This window comes from Notamacropus eugenii, chromosome 6 (genome assembly GCF_028372415.1).
Source record: "Notamacropus eugenii isolate mMacEug1 chromosome 6, mMacEug1.pri_v2, whole genome shotgun sequence".
NCBI classification, from domain to species: Eukaryota; Metazoa; Chordata; class Mammalia; order Diprotodontia; family Macropodidae; genus Notamacropus; species Notamacropus eugenii.
Genome location: NC_092877.1, coordinates 96092477 through 96111832, shown reverse-complemented (window position 1 = coordinate 96111832; position 19356 = coordinate 96092477). Strand labels below are relative to the sequence as shown.

Sequence of the window (19356 nt, the reverse complement as noted above, 5' to 3'; positions counted from 1 at the left end):
AAAATTAAAAAAAAAAAGTAGCCATTAGAAGGGCTAAATGAACTAGGAAATAACCTCAGCCAGAAAACATGATCTATCGGTTTGAATGAAAGATCAACAACAGAAGAGTCAAGGCAGTAGTGCCTAATAAAACAGTGTTAAGTAATAAAGAGGAAATAAGTCTGTAGAAAACTTGGCAAGAGATCAAACTAAGATCATACTGACAGTATCTATTATGGATGCAACTAGGAGTTTTTATTAACCTAAAAAACGGGATCTGCCAATGTTTCCACAGGAAATAAAAAATTACAGATGACAGCAGAACTTTTCCCCTCAATCACAACCTTGTTGTGCTAGATGAGAAAGTGGATATAAAGGATATCAGGAAGGGTATGAAATTGGGAATAGTGGATGGCTAAGATCAAACTGTGTGCAGAATGGAGGTGAGACCATTTTTAGACATCTAAGTATTATGAACTTTAAAGATATCTCAAAAAAAATGTGAACACTACCAATAGAATGGGAAAATCACAGATGAATTTTTTTTTAAACGGAAATAAGAAGACATGAAGAAGTACTGATTTATATGTCTACTTTCACATTAGAATATAAGCTCCTAATACCTGTGGTACACAAATATAATGAAATATTACTGTGCTGTAAGAAAAGATGAAGATGATTAATATAGAGATTTACAGTAGCATATAAGAAGTGAAATAAGTAGAGCCAAGGAAACTATATATAATGACAACAATAATGTAAATGGGGGAAAAAACAAAAAATTAAAAATAAATGTTAAGAAATTACAAAGAACAAGCTTATCCCCAAAGAAAAGATCTCTTTCCTCACTCCCAGAACTTCGAGAAAGCTGGGGGCAAGGGATATCCATGGGTGTGGAATACTGCATGTATTGTCAGATTTCTTTTTTCAGTAGTTTGATTAGTTTTACTGATTTTTTTTTTCTCCTCTTTGTTTTTCTTTTACTTTTTTTTAATGTGGGATGACACTCTCAAATACAGGAAGGGATGGAATACAGGGAGAAATCTAGGCTATGTAAAAACAAAAACAAAAAAATCAATAATTTTTTAAATTAAAAAGAAAGTAGGCTGCTCCTCATGAGTACAAACAATTTTAATTCTTTACATTTGTATCACCAGTAGGAAGCCTATTGCTTGGCACATGCTAAGCACTTAATAAATTAAATACTTAACTGCTTCACTAACTGATAAAATATCTGTGAAAATCAGCTAATTCAATCAGTCAGTAAACATGCATTTATTAAGAGCCTACTATGTACTAAGCACTATGCATGGGGTTGCAAAGAAAGGCAAAAAAACAGTCCCTGCTATCAAGGAGCTCACAGTGTAACGGGGAGCCAATAGGCAAACAACTGCTTAAAAAAAAAAAGATCTAGATAGGAGAGGTTGGAGATAATCAACAGGGGAAAGACACTATTATTAAGGGAGATCATGAAAGAGCCTGTAAAAGACAGGATATTAGCTGGAATTTGAAAAAGTCACGGAAGCTAAGATAAAAAGAGAGGGAGAGAATTCCTGGCATGGGAGATAGCTTGTTAAAATACATGGAGTTAGAGGTGGATACTTTGTGTGAGGAACATCAAGGAGGGCAGTGACACTGAATTGCAGAGGATGCTAAGGAAGGAGGGGAAAAATGGGGGAAAATTGTAAGATGAAAAATACTGGAAAAGCTGTGGACAGGGGCAGGTTATAAAGGACTTTAAACACCAAAGAGACAGAAGATGTCATACTTAAACTTGGAAGCCACTGGAATTTACTCAATTGGAGCAGGGAGTTTGATACAATCAGACTTGTGCTTTAGGAAAATCATTTCAGCAGCTGAATGGAGGATGGACTAAAGTGGGAAGAGACCTGAAGTAGGCAGATCCACTAGAAAGGCTACTGCAATAGATATGAGGTAGTGAGGGCCCGCACCAGGGTCACAGCAGTGTCAGACTAGAGAAGCAGGCAGATAAAGAGATGATACAAAGCTAAAATCTACAAGGCTTGGCAACAGATTGGATATAGGGGTCAAAAGTAAGGAATTAAGGATGACACCTAGGTTGTGAGCCAGAAGGATATGGGTACCTTCAACAGCAACAGAGAAGTCAGAAAGAGGGGAAGGGTTAGGGAAAAAAGATAATAAGTATGATTCTGGATATGTGTTGAGTTTAAGGCATCTACAGGATGTAAAATAGGCATCTGGGAAATGAAACTGAAAGTCAAGAGAGGTTAGGGCTGGATAAGTATGTATGACAATTATCAGAGATCATTCAATCCATGGTAGCTAATTTAGATCACCAAGTGAAATAGTATATTTATTTTATTGAAAGTATCTTTGATAAAATAAAAAATAAGAAAACTAGAAGGTTATCACAAATTATTTTCTGTATAAAAGACTAACAAGTGTAAGGAATAAAAGAAACCACTATATTTACTATGTATTACCAAAAAAAAAAAAAAAAAGTTGGTAAAGGAAAGGCTCTCCTCTGATATCTTTCATGCATTTTAAGATCACATAAGATTCTTTGTCAGTTGCCACCACAAAGATACCTAATTTTTTCCTGTCATCTCATTTATTAATATTTAAAAAGATAGAAAACAGGCATCTCTTTAACTCAACATGGCACAGTTGGAAAAGTACTGGATCTGGGGTCAGAGTGCCTTAGTTTGATCCTGACTTTGCTCACTGTGTCAACTTAGGCCAGTCACATGACCTGTCTGGGCCTCACATTATTCTGTCAGATGTAGAGGTTGGATCAGATGAACCTCAACCTCTAAATTTGTGATCCTATTATTGTCAAAAACCATTACTGTGAAACATGTCCAACCCAGGCAGGGTAAGATCCAAAGGAAAAATTTTTTTGTAGACAAGGCCTCTAGATATGCCTTTTCACAGATGACTTTGTACTGATCTCATCAAGAGATATAACTCTGCAGAACCTCCTTCATCAGATCTAGAATTACTCAGAAAAGTTAGACCAAATCAGAAGAGGGGTGGGTACAGCCTTTGGACTGAGCTGAAAACTTTTATAAAGTGGACTTGTTCTGTGAAGTTGAAGTATCTATTTAGATATATTTAGATTTAGAGATGGAAGGACCCCTGAGAAATCATCTCATCTACTCTCATTTTATAGATGAAGACACTAAGGCCCAAAGTGACTTGTATATAGTCACAAAGCTAGTGAAATGGCAGTCAGGATATGAATGAACCCAGGTCTTTTTAATTCAAATCCAAGACAGTTAGTGGTTGCTATAAGTATCTACTAAATACAGCTTACCTTCAGCTCTTTCTCAAGTCGATCCACTTCAGCTCCTAGAGTATCAATAATATTTTCGCCATGCTTAAGCATGAAGATTTCTAATTCCTCAGGAGTCTTTACTTCCTGAATTTCCTGCAAAAGAAAATTAAAGGAAAGAAGAACAGGGAAATAAAACTATTTTTAAAAGTCACAGTTATAAGTAGAGAATGGGAAGTTATCAAAAATGCAAGATTCTCTCTTTAATAACATATCTACACATTAGTCACATGAAAAATCAAATTATAATTAAGATCTTCCCCTAACAAAATATGTTAAGGTCTATCCAAGAAAATACGTATTTCAAACAAAATTTGCTCTCACAAAATCATAGTATGGTAGAAAAATGTTGATCCAATTTGCTATAATTAATGATCTTTTGTTCAAAAGTCAGTCAGGATAAGAAAAAATAGAGAGTATCTGAAAACCAAGGATAATTTCTATTAAGTTAAATAATGAATAAAATCTCAACATAAAACAACTTTTTATTTTTACTTAATTCCCAAGAATCTATTTCATCTTTCAGAATATAATATGTTCTTTTATTCTATAAAGCAGGGAGAAGCAACCTTTGTATATGTTGTAACAAGGCTCTGATCTCCTTCATTACAGAAAGGAGAGGGAGATATTAATTAGGCCCTCCATCTTGTAAGCAGGACCAGGGAATATGAGAGTCAGTCAACAACTCTCAAAGTGGGGTGAAGGGCGTGCTGATGGCAAATGGCCTGCTTGTTATTCTGACATGTGGCAAACAGACTGTGGACGCAAGCTTTAAAGAGGAAACTATCCCCTTCCTTGTTACTTCAACAATAGTCCTTACTATTTCACTCTATAACTACAAAACACTCTGTATTCCACAGCACACAAAGAAAATATTCTTTAAAATAAAAAGTTGTTTCTCCTAGGGGAAAAAACAAAACTAAAACATAAGTAGGCAATGAATCAAATTTTAGGAATTAATTTTGTGTTTAAGGGAAAACAGGATCCAGTACTTTTAAAATAACATATACCCCAAGTTTTATTTTCAAATACACACCTGCAAAGAGGCAGCACTGGTTAGAGGGCTAGACTCAAGAGTCAGAAAGACAAGCACAGCCTTGTACAAATACAGTTGTGAGACCCTAGGAAAGTCAGTTAACTCCTCAGTGTTGTAGGCAGCTCTCTTAGGTTATACACAACGGCAGAGAAGTTGTCAACCTACACTGGTAGAATTTCCTCATCCAGGAGTTTATTATGTCAATGAAATTGTAGGTTTAGTTTCTATGTCTATCCTATGCCTGCAAAGAAACTGTCTTCTCTGAACCTAGAAGCCATGAGTATACCCATACTACCTATGATGAAAGAAGTTTTTTATTTTTTTCTCCATTGACCTCCATGTTTTTCTATCATTCCAGACCCAAGAATTTCACCAATATTGTAAATGAACTGACATCTCTCAAATTTCTGTTATATAAATTTAAGAACTGAAAGAATTTGAATTTTTAAAAAAAGGAAAAGTTTTCTTTGTTTCTAATTTTTAACACAGATGATCATAAAGAAAAAGTTACATGAGCTTACTTACTTGCAGCATCTGGTCAAAGTCCTGTTTTTCCAAATAAGACCGTGTAACAACTTTCCCATCAAAATCTACTTCAGCTTTAAATCTAACTTTACCCATTCCCAGGTCTGTGGCTTTAACATCATGAATTGCCCTAAAAGCAAGCAAACAAACACATACACACATTTAGAAACACAAACTTTTAAAGGGTATTTAGTTAATTATAAGCCGAATTCTCTTTTTCCCCAGTGATGAGTTATCTATTGGGGTTGACAACACTCATTAGAACGTGTCCTTTGACCTTTTCTCATTTTGCAAGTGCTCAGACTTGTTTTTTTAAGTATTCTGTTTAGTTTTTTTTGCATAGGTAGATACCTAACAGGAAAAAAAAGATTGGTAACAATCTGCATAGCTACTTGTATAGATCTTGCATGTAACACAGACTGAATTTATTAAACTATGTGTGGTTTCTATTCTAAAAGTTGCCATGCTATCTTCTCTTGCTGATGGTCACATAGCTAGTATGGGTCATTTTAAGTCCAGCCCTCTATCCAGAACATCACAAAGCCATATCTCTTTAGAATAGCATTTTTTTCCAGGTCACTTGCTTTTATACAAAAAAAAACCTCACAGCTGATCTTTGATTCAAAGTAGACCAAATACCCAGAGTTCAATCACACACACACACACGTATGAACGTATGTATGTGTCTATGTATATACAGACGCCACGGCCAAGGCAGGAATTTGTTTTGCCTGATTATGTAAAGTTTGTAATAGAGTACTGGAGGGGGAAGAAATCTGAGATGAGTGGAAAAAGTCCTTTCTCATTAGTGTTGGAAAGAGTGGGAGGGTAAGAAAATGGATCTTTTGGGGAAAAAAAATTTAAAAAGTATTCCAGAACCAAAATAATGTTGAATACAATAATAGCAATACTGTTCGAAGAATAACTGTGAAATAACTATTCTGAGTATTATAAACATTCAAATCAACTAAAAACAACCTATGTAGGAAGATGCTATCTACCTCCAGAGAAAGGACCAACAGAAAGAACTAACTGACGATGTATACTATAGTTTTACAGATAAGACAGACAGACAGACAGGTTTGTGTCAAACGGTTGCCCTTTTCTCCAGGGCAGGGTGGAGAGGGAAGGAGACAGTTTGGAACTTAAAACATAACAAAAATAAATGTAACTTTAAAAAAATATTCCTTATGTAGCATAACACTAAAGGCAATGCAATCTACTTGTCAGAAAAACTAGATGAGAATATACCTAAGTACTACTACTGGATTTGTCAATGATGACAAATTATTGATAGGACTTGTTCCTGAGAAGGTCACTGAACACCAAAAGCCCAAATTGACTTATCTGTTTTAAAAAAGTTGGGGGATCAATGGTGGATGCTATATTTACCAGATATTTGAGGTGAGAAAAAGAATGGATGATTTAGTATTCATCATTTGACAATACAGGGTCTTCAGAAAACAAAAACTGTACTTGTAATAAAATTTGACATAAATACTTTAAACCATTTTTCATGCAATACCCTAAACTAGTTTTTGCTATTATTTATGCAAACATTTAAGAACATGCTCTGAAATATCTTTTTTAATTCATATCCATATACATACAGACTAAATTCAAATATAAATTGCACAAAAATATACATGAAATCACCTCTGAGGCACATATTCATTTCCTCTTTAAAATAAACTCATGAATCTTAATTCTTAACCACAGATTATCAAATTCATCCAGTCTTTTAACTCAATAACAGTTTACTACATATTGACTTCTTCAATTTAGCTTATTACCAGGTAAAAAAGACCTGGAAAAAAAAAAAAGGCAGTACAAACAGCTGAGACAGTGCCATCTTCTCTCTCATGATATGAACAGCAAGAACAGTTGTGGGACAGAGCCAGACCTTCTTACTGAATTATAATCATTGATTTCATTGCCTTAAAAACATGTGTGCTAAAGGTCTACTTAGAAGTGCTTTCTCACTACACCATTACAAAGATAACCTCTCAACATTTTACACAGTAATTATTTGAATTTCCTGAAGGCACCATCATAGATTTTTTCATTTTGATTGATTAAGTCACCAAGTCTCATATTGAATTTAACACTATACAACTCCCATCTACAAACCATTCTCAATCCATCTAAGTAATTGCATTTACTTCAAGGCTGGACACACAGAGCTCAAAATATAAACCAAGTAATTTGTTACCACTAATCAAGGGGCTTTACTTCCTCTAAAATTAACTTCACTTTTTAGCATTTTAACTTTAGGACTTTTTTGGAATCTGTTTACTAAAAGAAAGGCATGTTCATATTTTGCAGTTAACAAAACAACATATATTTATCTCCAGGTAACTCTCCATTTTCTCTCAGCAGCTCTGCTTGGTTTTGTCTACAGGGAACATGTTAGCTGAAATCTCATCATCATACTGCCTGACTCAGTTTTTGATACTCAATTCTCTCAGCTGTTTCTCCCCTCTATTCCCTTAGGGAGGGCTCAGAACTCTCAGCACTTCACTCAGAAGCTCTGCTTGGTTTTGATTCCACCAAACATCATACCCCTAATTTCAGCTTCCTTTAGTATGATGTCTTCATTAGATCATAAGCTCCTTGAGGACAGAGAATGTCTTTCTTTTTTATTATTACTACCCAAAGCACAGTACCTGACACACTAAGCAGGTGCTTAATAAACGTTTACTGAATCGACAAATTACAATGAGTAAAAACCTCAGATCTTTTGAGATGACCAGAAATGTCAGTCTCCTAGACCAACTACCTTTGCCACTACAGAAATGTTTGTAAAATATTAAAATACACCGTTGGATTCAATGAAAAGGTTGGAATGAAATGAAAACGAAAGGAAATGAAAAGCCTCTCTTTCTCTCCTCCTAATCATAAGTTCTTTTGAAAGATGTCTAAATATCTTTTTATCATGAATTTGACAGGCAACAACAAATATGATCATTTCCATATTCAAACAAAAGAAAGAACTGCATACAAAATTATGAATACCTCCTTTAGGCACACTTAATTTTTTTCAGTATTTAACAAATTTGATATGGTAAATTTATAATACTGTCTTGCTTGTGTGTCTCTTTCTGAACTTTCTACTGCTCTCTTCTGTGTATTTTACAAATGTTTCATCAATGATCTTTTCTTTCTAGTCTATTATTAACCCCTCTTATAATTATCTCCCCAAAACAAAATAACAGGGGCGGAGACAAGATGGTGGAGTAGAAAGACGCACATACACATAGCTCCGAACCCACAACCCATAGAACATCTACAAAGAAGTAACTCACAGCGAATTCTGCACCCAGAGGCCACAGAACATTGGAGCGAGGGAGATTTCTGTTCCGGAGAGACCTGCAAACCTCTCACAAAAGGTCCTTCGTGCCGCGGACTTGGCGCTGAGTACAGCCCTGCCGCGGCCGCGGCACCAAGAGGAAAAGATCCGAGCGGGCTTCAGCAACAGAATCTCCAGCAGCCGCGCGGGTCCCTCCACCCACAGGTGACAGGGGTCAGTGAGAGGGTCTCTTTGGCGAGTCAAGAGGGGAGTGGGGTGCTCCCATACTCAGGCCCCCTCGGGAGGCAACAGCAGAGGTGGGAGCAGACCACAGCTCCCCAAGCAGGCAGGAGCACGGATCCATTGTTGAAGGTCTCTGCATAAACCCCATGAGGCAGCCCTGCCCCCACCTGAGCACCTGAACTTAATCTCACACTGAATAGCAGCCCTGCGCCCGCCAAAAGCCCTGAGGCTGGGAGCAGCATTTGAATCTCAGACCCCAAACGCGGGCTGGGAGGATCAGGAGGCGAGGTGGGTGTGAGGAGAATATTCAGAGCTCAAGTCACTGGCTGGGAAAATGCCCAGAAAAGGGAAAAAAACCGAGACTATAGAGGGTTACCTTTCTTGGTGAGCAGGTTTCTCCTCCCCTCCCTTCTGATGAGGAAGAGCGGTGCTCACCATCAGGGGAAGACACGGAAGTCAGTGCTTCTACATCCCAGCCCACTCAATGGGATAAGTTCTGGGAAATGGGCTCTTAAAGAGCCCAAACAATTTTCAAAATCATGATAGAGAGGTGGAGGAAAAACTGGGAAGAGTAATAAAAGACGTGCAAGCAAAGTATGAACAACAAATCAGCACCCTGCTAAAGGAGACCCAAAAAAATGTGGAAGAAAATAACACCCTGAAAAATAGGCTAACTCAACTGGCAAAGGAGGTTCAAGAAGCCAAGGAGGAGAAGAATGCTTTCAAAAGCAGAATTAGCCAAATGGAAAAGGAGATTCAAAAGCTCACTGAAGAAAATAATTCTTTCAAAATTAGAATGGAACAGATGGAGGCTAATGACTTTATGAGAAACCAAGAAATCACAAAACAAAACCAAAAGAATGAAAAAATGGAAGATAATGTGAAATATCTCATTGGAAAAACAACTGACCTGGAGAATAAATCCAGGAGAGACAATTTAAAAATTATGGGCCTACCTGAAAGCCAGGATCAAAAAAAGAGCCTAGACATCATCTTTCATGAAATTATCAAGGAAAACTGCCCTGAGATTCTAGAACCAGAGGGAAAAATAAGTATTCAAGGAATCCACAGATCACCGCCTGAAAGAGATCCAAAAAGAGAAACTCCTAGGAACATTGTGGCCAAATTCCAGAGTTCCCAGATCAAGGAGAAAATATTGCAAGCAGCTAGAAAGAAACAATTCAAGTATTGTGGAAATACAATCAGGATAACACAAGATCTAGCAGCTTCCACATTAAGGGATCGAAGGGCGTGGAATAGGATATTCCAGAAGTCAAAGGAACTAGGACTAAAACCAAGAATCACCTATCCAGCAAAACTGAGTATAATACTTCAGGGGAAAAATTGGTCTTTCAATGAAATAGAGGACTTTCAAGCATTCTTGATGAAAAGACCAGAGCTGAAAAGAAAATTTGACTTTCAAACACAAGAATGAAGAGAAGCATGTAAAAGTAAATAGCAAAGAGAAGTCATAAGGGACTTTACAAAAGTTGAACTGTTTACATTCCTACATGGAAAGACAATATTTGTAACTCTTTAAACTATTCAGCATCTGGGTACAGGGTGGGATAACACACACACACATGCACACGCACACACACACACACACATAGAGACAGTGCACAGTGAAATGAAGAGGAGGGGATCATATCTTAAAAAAAAATGAAATCAAGCATTGAGAGAGAAATATATTGGGAGGAGAAAGGGAGAAATGGAATGGGGCAAATTATCTCTCATAAAAGAGGCAAGCAAAAGATTTTATAGTGAAGGGAAAAAGAGGGGAGGTGAGAGAAAAACATGAAGTTTACTCTCATCACATTCCACTAAAGGAAGGAATAAAATGCACACTCATTTTGGTATGAAAACCTATCTTACAATACAGGATAGTGGGGGATAAGGGTATAAGCAGGGTGGGGGGGATGATGGAAGGGAGGGCACGGGGAGGAGGGAGAAATTTGAGGTCAACACTCATGGGGAGGGACAGGATCAAAAGAGAGAACAGAAGTAATGGGGGACAGGATAGGATGGAGGGAAATATAATTAGTTCTTACACAACACTACTATTATGGAAGTCATTTGCAAAACTACACAGATCTGGCCTATATTGAATTGCTTGCCTTCCAAAGGGAAGGGGTGGGGAGGGAGAGAGGGCAGATTGGCAGACAGGGGCAATTAGAATGCTCCGTGTTTTGGGGTGGGGGGAGGGGACAAAAGGGGAGAAAATGTGGAACCCAAAATTTTGTGAAAATGAATGTTAAAAGTTAAATAAATTAATAAAAAAAAACAAAAAAAATAATAATAATAAATATCCTCCTTTATAACAACAAAGTATAGTCAAACAAAGCAGATACACACATTGGCAGAGTCAGAAAATGTCTCAGTCTGCCCCCATAGTCTATCACTTCTGTTAAGAGATGGGAAGTATGATTCATCATTTGTTTTTTGAAATTTTGAACTGGTCATTGCACTGATTAGATTTCTTAGCTCTTTCAAAGTTGTTTTAATTTGCAATGTTTTTTATGCGTACTTCACTTTCCAAAAGTTCAAATAAGTCTTCTCATTTCTGATTTCACCTCTTTCAGCATTTCATTTGATGCAATAATTCTATCACATTCATATAACGTATTTTGACCATTCATTCCCCAAATGACGGATAACTCACTTCATTTCCAGTTCTTTTTTATATCAAAGAGCACTACTACAAATAATTTTGTACATGAGTCTTTTTCATCCTTTTTAGAAGTCTTTGGGGTATAAGCCTAGTATTATTATCACAAAATCAACGGGACCCTAAAGTCAAATAGTTTAGTGATTTCTTTCTTTTCAGAATGGTAACACCAATTCACAACTAAAACAAGGGCGCATTAGTGAGCTGATTGTCACAGTCTTTCCAGTAACTGAGATTCTCCCCTTTTTGTCATTTCTGCCCATTTGCTGAGCATTAGGTGAAAGTGCAGGGTTGTTTTGCTTTGCATTTCTCTTATTATTGATATTCTTATTGATATGGTTCATTTTTTCATGGTTATCAATTTTTGATTCTTTTGAGAACTATTTATTTATATCCTTTGATCACTTATCTAATGAGGAATAGCTTTTGCCTTTACATATTTATTAGGTGTCTACTCATCTTGGATATCAACTTTTAAAGTCAGAGATATGATGAAAACTCTTCCCCAATCAACTACTTCCTTCTTATATGCCAGATGTGTTCATTTTGTTTGTGCAAATATTTTTTTAATTTCATGTAATCAAAAGTATTTATTTTATCTTTTGCAACTGCCTCTAACCCTTGTTTAGATAAGAATTCATGCCTTACCTATACCTGTGAAAGGGATAATATTTATGCCATATACCCATTTTCATATCTTACTATGGAATTTTACTGTGGTTTGTATTTTATTATGGAATATAGTATAAGATGTTGATCTTAGCCTAATTTCTGCCTAGAATTTCTCAGTTTTTCCAGTAGTTCTTATCACAAAGAGAGTTCTTTCCTAGATTTATATTTTTTGGGTACATCAAACACTGGGTTGAGTTTAATTATTTCTGATTCTTCCTCCAGTAATCTTTTTTTTTTTTTTTTTACCATCTTCACCTTCAAATTGAAGTCATCAAGTATCAATCTATATGATAACTTGGTTTGGAGAATCTTGTAAATTTGTCAATTCCAATAAATTCTCTACCTCTAAATCTTCTACAACAAACACTGATGCATAAGTTAAATTACCTTTATAAACTTATAAAAATTAATTTTCATTGTCACCTTTTGTTTTTATAACAATCACTTTCCCATAACTCTACCCTCTACCCAACTATATCCTTACTCATAACTAAGAAAAACATTTAAACCAGTTAATGCCGCAACTCATTCAATAATGTACACATCATTCCACATCTTACGTACTCCTCTACTGAGGGGAGGAAGGTGTGTTCACTTATCAGCTTTCTAGGAGCAAGGCTGTTCAATTCATCAGAGTTCACCTTTTTGGTGTTAGCTTCATTTACCTCTTTGTCCACACTGTCCTTCTTTACTTTCTCCACTCTGAATCACTGCACATTCATGTTTTTTGCTTAGCCATTTCTCAATCAACAGACATTTTTTCTTTTTCTTCTTTCAGCTTTGTTTCCTGCTACAAATGCTTTAGTTTAAATATTGCTTTCTGACACTGACCTTGTAAGGGTATATGACCTGTAGTGGGATTACTGGGTAGAAGGTATGAAAAATTCAGTAACTTTATTTTTTGCATAATTTCAAACTGTGTTCTTGAACAGCTGGATCAATTCACAGCTTCACCAACAATGTATTATTAAGTAAGCTGTCATTATATTAATAATGTTTGTTTGTTTTACTATATTCAACATATTTAATATAAGACAAGAGGAGCAAGTATTCCACGAAATGATGTTACTTGTTGCCTTTGGGTATGTGATGAAATCAATCTGCCAACTCTTGTTTCCTAAAGAGAACCTGTGAGTCAATCTTTCGTTTATCTGCAATTACCTTATTTCATTAAATTTGATTCAGAAATATTGGTATAGATCCATTCTTCCAGTGGTATATCAACTAACTGATCATTGGACAAGTTATCTCACTTAACAATGAACAAACGTTTAATGTATCAATGACAAAATTAATTTTACTATGTGATTCTAATCACCCTTCAGTACCATTCATACTACCCTACCAACATCACCATAGATTCATAGGGAGCCACACAAAACTAAATTTTTTTGTATGCTTCATGGGTTGCCATGCCCAAATAATACATCATTTAATGAACAACTAACAGGTGATAAAATTCTCAGTTCTTAGCTACCAAACACATCCTACTATTGGAATGATACCCGAAACCTTTACAGCTCTAAAGAATCTCCTAGAACTCATGTTCCACTGACGCCCTTCACAATGAAGTATGGTGACAGGACTTCTGTCAAGTTGTTTTATTTTTAATGTTTGTATCATAATTAAAATTTAAATTATTTAAAATGTTAAAATTCCATATTACGTGGAGTTAGCTACTTTGCTAGCTTCCATCATCATGCCACTTGAAAGCTCCTTAATTCAAAAAAATGTAGAATCAGAGAAAAGGGAGGACTGATCAAAAGGATCATCTAGCACATTCAAGTGGTGTTCAAAGAGGGTTGTGCCTAGACCAGGGGTGGGGAACCTGTGGCCTTGAAGCCACATATGGCTTTCTAGGTCCTTAAATGCAGCCTTTTGACTGAATCCAAATTTTACAGACAAATCCTTTTTTTTTTTTTACTAAATACGTTTTTGTTCATCTTTTTATAATTTTATTTTATTTTAAAATGAACTTATTTAAAATACCAAAGAATAAGTTTCAACAAAATAACCCTCCCAGATTGACCAGCACAATTAGAACATTAGTAAGCCACAGGGGCTAAATTGATGGCTACTATGCTTATTTAGTTCTAACTTTCCCCCACTTGAATGCCACCACTACCACACAAGGGTGGTTGGTAAGATTTGATGGTGGATAAGTACACCAGTCTGTTATCAGCTTTTGACAACAATGAACTGTGTTTCTGTTTAAAGTGGAATTTGTGAATAGTTGCACAACTCAACATTATTTTTTAATTCTGTCTGCTAAATAGTGCTTCATGTCAAAGAAGATCAAGAGAATACTGAAGGAAGAAAACAGATTTTTTTAATGAAGATTGGGAATTGCAATATTATCTTGTTTATGCTAAAGACAAGATGATTTCCTTGCCTTGTGATACTACAATATCTACATTAAAGATATTCAATGCCCATCAGCATTATAACACTCATAAGAACAAAAAATATTTTAAATTAGAAGGAGAAGCATGAAAGACTGTACTGCAGAAATTAAAAGACGGAAAACAAAGGCAAAGTCAATTTTTTAAAGCAGCAAAAATGTCTGGAAATAATACCACTGAAGAAATTTTAAAAGTAGTTTATATACTCTGGAAAAAAGGGAAGCTGTTGAGTGATGTAGAAATTGTGAAAGAAATGCACTGTCAAATTTGTAGGATGCTTAGACCCCAATAACATTTCAAAGTACACACAACTGCCTCTTTCAAGAATCCTAACTAATCAGCAGCATAAATTAGCCTTCAACTTAACAGAACTACTTCATGCAGTATTTCAAAAGGAAAACATATGATTCAATCACTTTGGATGAATTCAGATTCAGATATTACTGATTCAGCATAGGTTTTACACTTCAGTTAATAACAGAAGATTTTCTTTGCCACGAAGAGTTACTGTTTTGAGTACTCTTGTGAACAGAACACAGGGAATAGACATCTTTAACAACTTGAAAAATAAATTTCATGAAGTTGGACTGAATTTGGTAAATTTAGTGAGTACATATACAGAAGGCACACCTTCCATAACAGGAAAACATGAAGGGTTTATTACACAAATAAAAAAAGGATTAACAGATCCAGATGCTCTCATTTCTTTTCACTGTATCTTTCATCAGCAAAATTTCTGTGCTAAAGCTACTATTTTAAGTTAACACTTTGCAACAAATTATAAGTATTGCTAACTATATGTATATATTCATGCAAACGCAACACAGCATTGTCAGTTTCGTAACATGCTAAAGTTGAACGATGAGGTATTCAATGTGGATTTGCTGCATCATTTTAAAGTGTGTTAGCTATCATAGAGACAGTTGTTAGCCAAAATTTTATCTCTGTGAGAACAGATAGTTATATTTTATTTAGAACAGAGTTAGCAATGTGAATTACTGAAAGAACAGTTCTGTAGGAATGATATATTTCTGTGTGACATTATGTTAAATCACAATGACTTGAATATTTCTTTGCAAGGTAAAATTAAGTATATACATAAGTATATATATATATATATATATATATATATATGCACGTGTAGCAAAAAATCAAAATATTTCCAAAAAGGCTCTTTTTTCAAAACACTTCTTCAAAAGGAGATTTCAGATGAACATTTTCCCCACTTAGCAACGGACACTGATGAGCAGAATGATATATATGCAAATCATCTGAAGAATATGCAGCTGTTACAGATCTATTAGTTGGAGAATACAATGAAAGGTTCACTGACCTAGAGAATCATGAGATCACACTCAAATCAGCATTCAGCCTCACCTAGTTGAAATCACCAAGGAACCTAAAGAACTATAGATGGAACTGATTGAGCTCTCAGTAGAAGACATCTTAAATATGACATCTGCTGCTAAGAAAGCTCCAGTTCAAATATGGGAAAATGCAATAGAATATCCACATCTTTGGCAACATGCCTGAAAAGTGCTTTCTTGCTTTTCAACCATTTATTGCTATGAATTTCTATTTTCCTACCTAACCCAAATCAAGACACTCTTAAGGTCATAAATGACTGATACCCATGCAGAGGATCAGTTGAAACTGCTGACCCTCCATGCTGCAACCAAATGTTCAAATGCTTTCCAACAAAAAGCACACACAATAAAGTCATTAAAAAGTTAGTTAACTTTAAAATTAACAGTTTTCAACTTTTGAAATTATTAAGTACATAGCAGTTAGATTTTTAAAAAAATAATGTACATTTTAAAATATATCTAACTGAAGTTTCTGATATGAGGCTTTATTCGATTACAGCTACATATTAATGTGGCCTTCTAACTTAAAGTTTCCCACCCCTGACCTACACCACTTCAGCAAATTTAATTAAAAGCTCTAAGCAGTGAAGTTTTACAGTCTCTCTTAAAAATGGAGCAATTAGTGATTCAAAATATAAATACATGCATATATTTTCCCCATTTTTTACTTTGCTTAAAAATATAAAATTTGCTACTCCTAGTAAAAGAATTCTTACCTTACTGATGGGTCATTTTCCAATAGTTCAGTTAGCCGCTGCACCTGCTCAGGCTGGATTGATCGCCCTATAAGTGCTTCTGAGTTTGTGTAGATGAGAAATGTTGATACTGCTCCTAATAAGGTTCCCACACCTAAAGAACCGAGGCTGTCATACAGTGGATTGCCTAAATAAATGGTATTCAAAGTTAGCAAATTTAATTTTTATCACTTTATATTGTCAGACAGATCACCCTTTGTGTCACTGGGGACTGGGGGACAAAAAAAACCAAACAACTTAAATTTATGAAGTGCTCTAAGTTCTATAAAACCACTTTCCCCATATCCCTGGGACAATACAAATACTGATGCTCCTATTTTATAAATGAGGAAGGTAACAGTCAAAGAGTTTAAGTTGGGTGCCTAGTAAATACCAGTAAAACTCTAGCCTTCTAACTCTGAATCTTTCTACTGTAGCACAGCTGCTATAGGAAACAGTGATATGAAGTTCATTCCTCATTTCCTAAGTAAACTGTTTTAATGAAACTCACTAAAACCTACAATTTTATTATAAACAGGGTTCCTATAACATCAAGAATTTTGCAGAGGAGTTATAAGAATTCATCAAATTCAGCCAATTTCCTGCTTCATGGGAGAGAGATGAAAATGCTTTCAGGTAAAATTCACAACATAAATATATTAACAGTACCAAGAAGGTGAAAATTTCTTTGAATGCTTATCACCAACCTATTATTTTTTCTTCCTTTGCAGAACAAAATTATCATGAGAAAACTCCGAAGTTTGGGGAAATAACTACTTTCCTTCCTACTTTCCTACATTTACAATCTATGAATTTATAGAAAACAGTCAGATAACCAAAGCAAGCACCAATAGATAAAATTTTTGTCACAACAAATTTAACAAATCTTTTGTGACTAGGACAATAGTTTTATGCCATAGAGATGAGATTACTTTCATGAAAAAATTTAGCCCTTTCGATGGAACAGAAAAAAACCTCCACTTTGCTTATTTTATTAATAATCTGATTTTTCAGAGTAGTCCTAAAATTTAGTAAAAGTGCACTAAAAAAGTAAAGCTGCATAGTTACCTATTACTATACTGGAGTTTACCATTTCCTTACAACTTTAAATTCTTGTAATTTTTCTTCTGCTGAAACCACTCTGAAATCACTTTTTGAAAGGTCTCACTGATGTCCCTAAACATCAAATCTATGAATGGCCTTTAGTCCTCATTTTTTTTTTTAAATTTTATTTTAGATTCAAACACCAGAACACAAATACAGAATAAAGAAACATGAACCTATCATAAACTCAAATATTGGAACTTATTAAATACAAAGAAAAGGGGGGGGGAAGCATGTCATGTGCATAGCAGAACGTAAGAAAAGATTCAAAAAATGTAACAATAAATTTTCATTTCAAGAAAGTTTGTATGATAAATACTACACATTGTGTTGACAGCTGTACAACTTTTCTTTGCTTCCGTATTAGTTTTCTTTTCTCTTCTGTGCACTTTTTTACTTCGTTCTTCTCCTCCTCCCAAAACGCTACAATTAAGTGCAGTTATATTTCTCTATAGCCATAGATATATACACATATAGATATGTAGTTTCCCAAACACATTCTACTCCTGATCTTTGTTTTTATGTTTGTGTCTATCTCTTTTTTTCTATCCCTTCGGTCTCCTTTACTTTACTTATCCATGCTACTTTGCCCTCCTATTACTTGCCTACCCCCCTCCAAGAATCCCTCCCCTATCCTCCCAACTCCCATTGATCTAAACACCATTCTGATGTGATATTTTCAGGTGGAGCCCCAGTTCTTTTGCTCTTCAACATATAGTGCTCTGTGACCTGCACTCCTTTAATGTCTCTCCTGCTAGGTCTTGTGTGACTCTGATTGTGGCACCATCATATTTAAATTGTTTTATTCTTGCTGCTTTTAAAATTTTATCCTCAAGCTGGGGATTTCAGAATTTGGCTGATATTCCTATGAGTTTTCCTCATAGAATCTCTTTTAAGTAGTGATCGATGGATTTTTTTCTATTACTACTCCCCCATACCTCTTTGTTCTAATGTTTCAGGATAATTTTAATTATTTCTTGTATTATTGTATCAAGATTCTTTTTTTTGATCATGGCTTTCATCAGTTAGTCTGATTATTTTTATGTTTTCTCTTCTTCACCTATTCTCTAGCTCTGTAGTTTTTCTTATGTTTCACTTTCTCTTCTATTTTTTCATTATTCATATTTTGTTTAATTATTTCTTGATCTCCTATGATTTCACTGGCTTCATCTTGCCCAATTCTAATTTTCAAGGTATCTTTTCCTTCCTTAAGATCCTGGATCTTCTTTTCTAATTGGTTGACTTTTCTTTCATAATCTTGTTTTTCTTGGATTATTCTTTTTTTTTTTTTTTTTTTAGTTTTTCCTCCATTTCTGTCATTTGATTTTTAAAGTCTTTTTTAAGCTCTTTTATGATTTTTTTTTTAGGGAAGGTGACCATTTCACATTACTCTTTGGGGCAGAAGGGAGTTTCTTTGCTTCAATATCCTCCTCTGAAGATGAACCCTACTCTTCTCTGTGCCCCTCAGAGCTTTCTATGGTTGGATTCTTTCTCCCTTGCCTGTGCATTTTTTGTGTTAACAGTTTAATTTTTGTAATCACCTCTGACCCTGGGGTTTGGGGGGTGGTGCCTCTTGCCCCAGCTCTCCCCTCTAGCCTGGAACCACAACATAACCTCCCACAGCCAGGGGCATTCTGCCCCACTACTTCAGCTCTCACCAGCTGTGTGCTGGTTCCTTTTCACCCCCACTGCTCTTCGAAGCACAGCTGGGTCTGGCGTTCCTCGTCAGCAGAGGTTCCCTGGATCTTCCCTGGCTCAGGTGCCCAACTCCCCTCACTATGGGGTGGGATGGGGTGGTGGTGGTGGTAAAAGTTCCTGTAGCTAGAGCTGAGGCAGCCTCCCAAACCAACTAACCCCAGGGCTTGCCTCTTGTTAAACCAGATCCTAGTCTGGAGGGGTTTACTCTTCACAGGGACCAATCTTTCTGGGATTTTTCTTCTGATTTTCTCAACTTGTCCCATGAAGGGCCCTGTTGTGCCCTTATTCACATTCATTTTTACCAGCACTTTGTTCACCCTAAG

General features: G+C 35.6%; 1 protein-coding gene across 1 annotated transcript in view; it reads right to left on the bottom strand.

Annotated features, from left to right (window-relative positions):
- The window catches only part of SLC30A9 (solute carrier family 30 member 9), an 88556-nt gene that overhangs the window by 14572 nt on the left and 54628 nt on the right, over nucleotides 1-19356 (bottom strand). Inside the window, exons 15-17 of the mRNA XM_072620606.1 lie at nucleotides 16214-16379; nucleotides 4857-4986; nucleotides 3278-3391 (exon numbers count right to left, since the gene is read on the bottom strand). Of these exons, the coding sequence (XP_072476707.1) occupies nucleotides 3278-3391; nucleotides 4857-4986; nucleotides 16214-16379 (410 nt within the window). The remainder of the gene's footprint in view (nucleotides 1-3277; nucleotides 3392-4856; nucleotides 4987-16213; nucleotides 16380-19356) is intronic.